General features: G+C 44.3%; 1 protein-coding gene across 2 annotated transcripts in view; it reads left to right on the forward strand.

The window, feature by feature from the left end:
- Positions 1 to 2,317, forward strand: part of RIC8A (RIC8 guanine nucleotide exchange factor A) — a 36,946-nt gene extending 34,629 nt beyond the window's left edge. For both annotated transcript variants that reach the window (XM_075190959.1, XM_075190960.1), the window contains 2 exons: positions 3 to 122; positions 1,200 to 2,317. In XM_075190959.1, coding sequence (XP_075047060.1) covers positions 3 to 122; positions 1,200 to 1,320 — 241 coding nt within the window. In that variant the 3' untranslated portion in view covers positions 1,321 to 2,317. The remainder of the gene's footprint in view (positions 1 to 2; positions 123 to 1,199) is intronic.
- Positions 2,318 to 10,515: the final 8,198 nt, after the last annotated feature.

Here is a 10,515-nt window from a genome sequence, read left to right on the forward strand (position 1 = left end):
AGCATTAACCCCGTAACGGGGCGCGTTGAAGAGAAGCAGCCCAACCCTATGGACGGGATGACGGAAGAGCAGAAAGAGTACGAGGCCATGAAGCTGGTCAGCATGTTTGACAAGTTATCTAGGTGAGATATATATAGAATATAGCAGTGTTGGCTAACCTGTGACACTCCAGGTGTTGTGAAACTACAAGTCCCAGCATGCTTTGCCAGCTATCAGCTAGTTATCTACTGGCAAAGCATGCTGGGGGCTTGTAGTTTCACAACACCTGGAGTGTCACAGGTTAGGCATCACTGGAATATAGTGTTCCTACTACACATTAAGGTAAGATACAAAGGAGTTTGTGTAAAATAGTAATGTATAGATAGACACAATGTACGGATCATATGGAAAACTATGTGATCCTGAAGGAAAATTATTATTTAGATCAGCAAGAGTTGTAATCTGTATGCTTAGTTAACATCAGGCGAAATATCAACAATGACTGTGGACTTTATGGATGAAATAAATGTATTCCCATATCCAAGAGATGATTCGCTTAGAAAATAAGTTCTCCAATATACATTGTTTTTTTTATTTATCTTATAATCTAACATGATGTTCAGTATACAGTTTAAAATTTAGAAGTGTACACTATTGATCTTGTTTGCCTTAGTTATATCTGTATTTGAGATAAGTAGTGTAGCAGCTCATAGTACTGCCAAAGGGAACCCACTGTTTTGAAATTCATTAATGCATTTGATGATATTTACTAAGCATTGATATTCATTTTTCTACTGCCTTATGGTGGAAATAAAGCATATTGTGAAGCAGTTAATCTGTTGTTTCTTTTTTATCACAAGACCATTGAACAAAAATTATAATTATTTGCAAACCATCTTATAAAAAACATACTAGTAGGTTAATTGGCTGCTATCAAAATTGACCCTAGTCTCTCTCTCTCTCTCTGTCTGTCTGTCTGTGTGTATGTTAGGGAATTAGACTGTAAGCCCCAATGGGGCTGGGACTGATGTGAATGAGTACTCTGTACAGTGCTGCGGAATCAGTGGCGCTATAAATAAATGATGATGATTAATTGGATTCTATACTTTAATTGTCCGTTAATTGTCCTTTTCTTGCCGTTGGCCGTAGTACATTGCACCAGCTGTCAATCTTAACTACTTTCTGTAACCAGATTTTTTTTTTTATTATTGTTGGGGCAGGGAGCAGATCATCCAGCCCATGGGGGTGACATCCGACGGGAGGTTGGAGCCTCTGGATGAAGCTGCACAGAGGATGCTACAGCAGCAGGAGTCTTCCGACCTGGAGACGGACTCTGACTAAGACGCCTCACGGGAGGGAGCGCGCAGTCCAGATCCGAGCCCCGCGGAAGCCGAGCCGGAGTAAAAAGAACCGCGAACAGTTATTCAGATACCATAAACCACAAGGGGAAACTAAACCTAGATTTCTGTAGATGTATCTCGGAGACCTCGGCTGTAGATCGGTCACTGGGAGACTTGTAGTGTAACACGTTCCTTTTAAAGGAGCACCTTCGGCCGTCGAGGGCCTGAAGATGTGACGTCCCAGCTGCCCGAAGGACTTGGCACTGAGTGCTAGCTGCTCTGCTTACGTAGACGTGTCTTTCTTCCAGCTTGTGAATGTCGTCGACTTCTAGGGTCCAAGGAAGTTAGCACAATACAAGTTTTCCCCCACTAGAGGGCAACGCTTTGGCACAATGACGGAGCTTGGCTCGGTTTGTACACTGTCTCCAGAAGAGAGGGTGATTGTTTTAGATGTTTAGATTTGGTTGCAGGAGTGTTCCGTTTACCATCATGGTAGTTCTGGGCGGTCTTAAACTCACTTACGAAAGATAACACACTACAGGGGGTGCAGTTGTTCCCGAATCTTCCTTGCACAATGTACACAATCCTATATCCAGTCCAGACACCGCGCAACTTAGTTACATACATGTTATCTAGATATTCAACTCCTTTACACATAGCAGGGACCCAGACCAGTTGGTCATCATTGGAAAAGGACGCAAACTGGTGATGCAAATTCTAAGTAGCAATCTACATATCCACACTCTGCAACATGACAAAGCTGCTACTGAATGTTCTAATCGTGACGGATGTACATTTCTATACGGCAATATTTAATGTAATATCTGTGACAGATCAGCAATGTTTCTGGTGTATAGCTTATTTTCTCCCTAGACCTCGAATGAGCAGACTACGAACAAAGAGAAAACCCGACCACACTGAACATGTTTTACACACTGAATAAAATCTTGTAGTGACTTATTAATGATCTATTTTATAAAATAGCCAAATATTCCAAAGTGTGTTCGTTTTTTGTTTAATACCAGTGTGTGCGCTTGGGGGCCCCTACTTGTACCAAAAGGGGCTGGACGGATCACTTGTCCCAAGCGTTGGTCTGATTCCCTTGCATAGGACCAATCACATGGGGGCTTGATGGTGTGATCTACAGATTACATTTTTTAACCAGATTTCTTGCCTGTAACTATCCTCTGACATGATGATCATTTTGATAGTGCGGTGATATCTTGCATATTTATTCTCTTCATGGTGTAATATTACTGCTGAATAAAAGTAAAATTGAATATTATCCATGTGCAAGAACAGGACAATATCACCTAGTTTCCTAAGGTTCCGCAAACTTGCGAACAACTTTATCATCATTTATTTATGTAGCGCCACTGATTCCGCAGCACTGTACAGAGAACTCACATCAGTCGCTGCCCCATTGGAGCTTACAGTCTAAATTCACACACACACACACACACACACACACACACACACACACACACAGTCGGGAATTGAACTCATGACCCCAGTGCTGTAAGACAGAAGTGCTAACCACTAAGCCACCGTGCTGCTTTATCATTATTTAAATTCCCAATATCTAAATTTACAGTATAACATTCCTGCCACCAAGAGACTTGATCTGAATTGTTTCACATGATAAAGTGGCTGGGGTTCATTCTCTCACGCGCCACCTACGTGTTGGCGTGACTTAGTGTTATGTGTTTTTATGGTAAACTAGGCACTGTCGAATTAAAGGGCTGCTGGTACAACGTGTCACTGAAATTCACTTATATGTTGACTGGAAGATAACCTCTGAACCATTCGCTATAATCTGATTGTTTGCTCTAAGTTACAGTTTATTTGTGCAGATTAAATCTTATTAATTTAGTTCCTATCCTCCTGCAATTTGCAGAACACCTAGCGTGTCATACCGAAATATTGCGGCATCAGATGTAACATGGGACATACAAGATAAATGGATAGAGGACAGACATGAGACATAAGGTAGAGTGGACCCTGCCCATAAGAGCTTACATTCTAAAGGGGTAAGAGACAGACAGTAGGATCAAGTGGGACAGTTTAGTTTGTGGTATGGACCAGTGAGGAGAGACGTGGAAAGCAATGCGGAATTAAAGGAACCATAGTAGTGGAGCAGGCAGTGCAGGTAGGTGGGCAGTAGCACAAGTGGTAGGTCGCAAGCAGCACAACACCGAACAGGCCCAGATGCTTGTGCTCGGGGTGTGGAGGCCTAGGTGGAGCAGAGGCCCAGGTGGTGGCTCAAGAAATTAATCCCGAGAACACTGCTGGCCTCAAACCAGGAGTGTGCCCATGAGGTGACTGGGAGATTCACTCTAACGAAAAGCCTGGATGCCCTCAATGGGTTGCCCTGGGGCAGCACAAGTGGAAAAAGCTGGATGTACCCACAAAGGCTCTTTTCCACTATCGTTGTCATTACTCATTTCGAAATGACTGTCCTCGTTGAATACCAGGGCTTTGTCTGGCTCATGAGAGCCCAGCTCACCAGTGAGGGCACAGGAGCAGACAACCCTCTCATTGATGGGCCCACCAGAGCAGCTTGACAGGAGTGGTAGCTAGGCTGGGCCGTGTTGCCGTACAATGCTGCAAATGTTCCCAGGGGGGATCCCGTAGTCTTGGAAGACACAGGCTGTTTGGGCAACGAGGCGATGACATGCTTCGGCTCGCAAGAGACGGCAGAAGTGGTTATCCAGATGCCCATGATTAATGTCCTAGTACAGGAGACTTGTACATCACTGGATTACCAGAATTGACTATGTGAAGCTTTAGAGAGGCTCTGGAAGGTGAGTAGGTGAGACGCAAGAGCACCAGCCAGACATAGATGGACAAGTCTAGCACAAAATGGTAGTTCGTAGGCCAGAGTAAATCCTCCAATCAGGGCTCACTCTCCCCTGTTTGCCAATCAGAGGCCAGGAAGGTGAGGCAATCCTTGCTCACCTCCGGCCGTTTGAATTGTTGGTGCCGCAATGATGCCGTTGTGTGATGTCGCCACGTCAATGGCTATATAAGCTGCTGGGCACAGCCATCTTCAAATCAGTTCGACGGCAGAGCCCCGGGGAGAGGAAGTCGTGGGTCGTCCTGAAGAAAAGAAGATGGCGTCAGTGGAAGTGGCAGGGAGTACTTGTAAGGGCTAAGAGCTACCCTGCTACGAGAAGACGAGAGAGACACTGCGTCAACGAAAGAAGATAGTATAGGAAAAACCTAAAGTATAGGCTTAGAGCCCGGGATGCCAGGAGGCCTGCAGTGTAGCTCGGTGCCAGCAGACACGGGTGACACAAAGCAACTAAGAAAGAGTAGGATTGGAAGGGGATCTCGGCTGATTGCAGACTGGGACCACTTGTTTTCCAGGTTAGTAAAGGTAAGTCTGTGACCATTGGTGAGGTGGTCGCTGGCCCGTAATGTACTGCATGTAGTTTTCTATGCCACCTGTCTATCTATAATTATTCTGGAGGCTCAGTGTCACATACCGTTAGTTTCCATAATTTAAACACCGATTTATAACATAAAACATGGAATATAACATCAGTTGGTCGTTAATAGTAACACACTTTCAGTCATATACCCTAGTGTAGAGGGACATGTCCGATCCTAATCTCCAATCATCTATTGGAATAAACTGATAGTGAGTAATCTTCATAAATCAGTTAAATCTCACTTTTACAATTTGCATATTTGTATAGGATTATTCTACAACCTTAGACAATTGGACACCAGCCGATCAATAAATGAAAACACTATTGGAGGTTTAATCATTTGAAATTTTACACATCAAATAAGGGGCAGTAGGTAGAAAAAAGTTTTTAATTCACAAACATTTCCATCATCAGGTATGTTGTAACAACTGGTTATGTAGGTTAGAGGTTTATGGATTCATCTGTCGGTGACCATCAGACGTTTTGTGTGCTGTTCACCTCATAATAAGGACAGTAATGTCTGTTTTGTCATTTTTATACCAGTAATCGAGATGTATGAAATGAATAAACGAAATATATATATATTTTCAGTAATATACATTGTTCAATTTTCACGGAATAATCTCTTGCTTTTTTTTTTTTATATTCACATGAATATTTGAGCCTGAAGTACCTCAGTGAGGTCACATGACTCCTAGTGATTTGAAAGGCTGTATTTGTATATACCGTGTATATATATTATATTGGCCCCGCCCATAAAATGGCCGCTCCATTGCTTGTAGGTAACCATTTATATTAAAAGTCCCTTACTAAGAAAATACCCTTGGTAGGAATAATTTTGTTATAATATATTTATCAACTGGAATTTCTTGGTCGCCCTTTTCCGTTAGAAGAAAGTTTTGTGGTGTCGGCTATACGAGCAGCTCAATAATTATATTCCCCCAGGTCTGGGAGCTGTCTTGATGTACAACACTGCTTGTGATTTCAAGTGCAAGGGACGAGTGATCCCAGAAGTTAAAAGATATGTTGCTTTGATAAATTGACGCTGTCATTGAGCGCTTTCTGGAGGCCCCCTAAACACTAATGACTGGCCAGGCCTGTCAATACAAACTGCAGTGTCAGCAAAACACTTCTGTCAAGTAAAGGACATTGTTACGACTGCCATAAAAGCAGGTGGAACCTGGATTCAGTCGCAGGCTCCGGTTTTCTTGTGACTTTCTAGCAAGTCTTTAATATAACAGCTATTCAGGCAACAGGTCAGTAGATTGTAAGCTCTTTGGAGCAACGAATCTAGCGCACTAATACATTTTATAAACCATAGTGTTCACTATTGACAAAATGCCAACCCCAAAATGGCTGCCTCCACCATGCCATCTGCTTCCACAGGCCCATTTTAAGAAACATTGTGTAATTATACCCTATGTTGTGATTGTGTGATCTGTGACCTATACTATTATAATATATTATATCATACTTGCCCACTTTCGCTCGTCGGCCTCCGAGAGATTCAGGTGTAGGTGGGCGTTTGGGGGCGGGGCTCAATGATTCGTGTCATTTTGCTCCCGCTCCCTAAACAAATGTCACCATGTTGGCCAATTACAACAGGGAGCAGGGCCACCATGATGCGAGGATTGCGTCGCTAAGCCATGCCCCCTACCACTTCACTTATGAAGTGGGCTCGATCCGGGAGGCTGCCCTGCTATCCCGGGAGGACTCCCAGAAATTCGGGAGTCTCCTGGACATTCCGGGAGAGAAGGCAGCTATGTATTAGATCTTGTAGGATATTCGGACTGACCTACATGCAGTCTGTCTCTCTGGGTGCAGACATTTCTCCCTGTACATCAGATAGAAGGATTGTACCTCTAGTGACCTGGACAGTAACTTAATTTATTCCCAATATTCTATGAAACTGATCTGCCACCTAAGCTTTCAAACTCTGGCGCCCAATGAGAAGCTAGCAAACTGCAGTGACAGGTCATTGAGTGATTGTAATGTGTTAAAAGACTCATCCGCTTCCTTTGTTGTGATCAGTATCATTGTAAGAAAGGTTCCAGGTGACTTTGGCCCTGAGGCATCTCCTCCTCTGTCATCAGCTTCACCGGCAAAGAGTGGAGTCTTCAAAACACACTTTATGATGACCATTTTATTTATTTTTTTATTTTTTTTGCACCATGGTCATGTATGACTATAAAACTGAGGAATATCTCTGCGATTAAGGGCAATGATTGATACTGAGAGTTTTGGACCTTCCCCTAAGGGGGAGATTCATTTGCCGGCGGTGTGGTTGGCGGACATCACTGCGCTGTTCAGCTGCGCACATTGCCGCCAATTGCGCTAGGTATCTCTGCTCATTTATTTTTTTTTTATATTATTTTTATTAGTATTTTTATAAGCAAAGGTAACCAAATACAAAGTCAACATCAAATAGGACATGTGAGATAACTTGACAATAATCATATTTTCATTTTTGAACAATATGTCTGTCCTCATACCATTGTTTCAACTGTAAATAGACACGGGGAGGAAAACACAAACCTAATGGGAAGTTAATAAGAGGTTGACATGACCTGTGTCAGGTTTGTTTGCGGAGAACACTGCAGAGATGATAGGTAAGGGCAGGTCTGGACTGGTCGGCCGCTCTGTGCTTCCTCCTCGCCGTCCGTCCCTACGCTGTGGAATGTAACGCGCCCCACTGATGTTTCACAGCGAGAGAAAAAACCTAAATGCCTAGGAGGACAACACCATATTCTGCAAGTGTTGCAACTTCAGGGGTCAGTTAAGGGGTAGATGTTTCTGTTACCGCAACAATTCCGTGTACGGAACACAAGACTGATTATATGCTTGAAGACTTGGAATTAATGTGCAAGTTTCTAAGGGCACAATTTCTTTAATACTTTAATACTTTAATTTCGTTTTTTTAATACCCCAGTCACACTGCCTCAAGCCGGGGCGAGCTCTGGCAATCCGGGTCGAGGCTCAGTGTGAACGAGTCCAGGGACATCTACCCGGGTCGGATGACCCTGGGTCTTTTGGAGGGTTATTCCCAGTTCCGACCCGGGTAGCCTCCAGTCTGTACGGTGAGACCTGAGTTGAATAACATCACAAGAGGAGCCAATCAAAGCTCCTCTTGTGATGTTGCCAGGGAGACCCAGGCAGAGCCGTGTTCAGTGTGAACACGATCTACCTGGGAATTTGCCGGGGTGTCCTGCACTGTCACCCGTCAATATCCCAGGTTCATAAACCCGTGAATTTGCCAGGGCGGCAGTGTGAAAGTGGTAGAAGACACCGTTCATTCGCACATTTAGACTATAGGTACACTTTTAGGTGGGAATTGGCTGCAAAGTGTCTGGAACGTCTGTGAGACACTTTCTGGCAGAGATTTGACAGAAATATTCGCTCATTTTTCCTCACACCCCATAGAGGTGCAAGGAAATCTGAGCGGAGATTTCTACCGTAATTGCCAGCACTGTGCATAGGCATATGAGGGGGGTTTCCTAGTGCCTGGAAACCCCCTCCAAGCCTGGGGCAATGCATAATTGAGGTGGCTGGACCCTGCTTCCGCTTCACACGGCTCTGCTTGAAAAGGGAGAGCTGCGTGCACCTAACAGTAGTGCACGCAGCATTGCCCATGTATATTATGGGGATAGGAAGAGTTGGAGAGCAGCCAAGCACTGTCTAAAATTATAGCTACGCCCCCATGCATGCTGGTCACGCCCACTGGTGGCGGGGTGTGGAAACCTCCCTCTACAAATCCTGCGTTTGCCCCTGGTGTGCGTGGCGCAATTTCCGTGCGCCAGATTGCCGGCGATTGTATTCCTCCCTTAAAGTGCAAATTCACTCAATTAGCTTGTTGCATGTATTAAGTGGGCTGCTGACAACCAGATTGTCAAGTTAGAGCAACTATTCCAATATCGTAATCAGTTAATTTATATAATTTTACTACATTGCAACTTTTATTTAGTGCATTATCTCTCAGGTGCTTTGGCTTATACTCCTGGCTGGGGTATTTTATTTGCTAATTTATGACCTGGCAACACCATAAGCAGGAAACTACTGGACCTCCCATACACAGGGCCCTCATGGAGTGGGAGAAACGTGACACTTCCGGAGGCTGGTGGTCCATTGACTCTTCAGGGCTCAGATCCTGTATGAATATAAGGTGCTACAGAGGGACTTGAGGTGGTAAGACCACTAATTAACTGCCCGTACAGTGTGATTTTTGTCATGCAAGATTTTTTTTTAATTATTTTTTTTTACCAAAGTCCCCAGACATTGCTTTGATTGACAATGACAGAAAATACAGTCAGCAAAGACAATGTGTGCGTGGTCAGTGGCCAACTGCACTAATGGTGCCACGTGTGAGCCTTGTCCTCACCAACAAACAGCATCTGACCAGTTTACACACATCCTCGGCTTATCTCCGTGTGTTTAGCCATCCCTTGAAGGATGGCCATACATTCTGCTGAATCAGTATCGATTTGTTAGAGTAGCCAATGAGGAGGTCGCTTCCCTTAACCAATCCCTGACCACACTAGGCTTGTGTATGCAATGCAGCCCACTAAGCACTTTTTACCTTTGCAGTCTGGCTGGACTAATATACAATATGTAGCACTTATCCTCATGTATCAAACTCCGATTGTCCCATAGATTGTAAGCTTGCAAGCAAGGCCCTCTTACCTCTCTGTATGTATTACCCAGTATTGTTGTGTTACTGTTTGTTCCCACTTGTAAAGTGCTACGGAATATGCTGGCGCTATATAAATAAATGATGATGATGACTGAAGTCGATTTTGGAGCTCTGTTCACCTCACTCTGACGCCATCCAGAACTTTTTCAAAACAATACAAAAACACAGAGATCTCCTTTACGTGGGTAGTCTTCTAGTCACCCGTGTTGTCCCATCCATCTAAGCTGTGTTGCATTCAACTAGCTTTAAAAGCAAGCAGAAAGGATGCTAGGGCTTGGAACGCAATCGTTGGTCCCTATGAAAAGTGCAAGTGCCATACACATGGGCATTTGGGGCAATACAGAGATAAACAAAATTAGACACACTGGGCCAAAGTCATCTGGTATATTGTAATAGGGACAGTCCATTGTTTATACTGAAGACTGTTATACAATACACAGACCATTGTGGTGACTATTATACAATACAGAGCCCATTATGGTGTAATACATAATAGATATAAACAGGCCGTTAAGAAAGGAATTTTGGGCCTCAGTACAGCAACTTCTTGGGGCTCCTTCCAATAGCGGCCAAAGTGGGCAGGACCACACCAGGCCGGTGGCTCCTCCCACTACATAGTAAGGTCCGGCCTCCAGTATTTTGTACATGCTGATCCCCCCCCCCCCTTTCTCGGCGCCCCTGGATATAAAAATAGATAAGTTGGGAAACCACCTTTGGAGCTGGTGAAAAAAATAAATCCCGCACAGATTGGTCACTTAAAAAGAAGACAAATGGCGGATTTACTGGACTAATGGTGACCTAGGCAGGGAGAATACATGACGGAGCATCGTCCAAAAGAACGCTACAAAATGCATCTATTTTCTGCCCTGAATTTTCTCTGTCTGTGGCCCTGGGAATCATCATCATAAAGCATACTTGCCAATGTTTCCTCGTTGGCTTCAGGGAGATCCCGGAGGAGGTGGGTGTGCTTATCCATTGTCGGGGCGAGAACCGGGAGGTTGCCCTGCTTTCCCGGGAGGTTGCCCAGAAATGCGGGAGTCTCCCGGACATCCCGGGAGAGCAGGCAACTATGCAT

This window comes from Mixophyes fleayi, chromosome 11 (assembly GCF_038048845.1).
Source record: "Mixophyes fleayi isolate aMixFle1 chromosome 11, aMixFle1.hap1, whole genome shotgun sequence".
NCBI lineage: Eukaryota > Metazoa > Chordata > Amphibia > Anura > Limnodynastidae > Mixophyes > Mixophyes fleayi.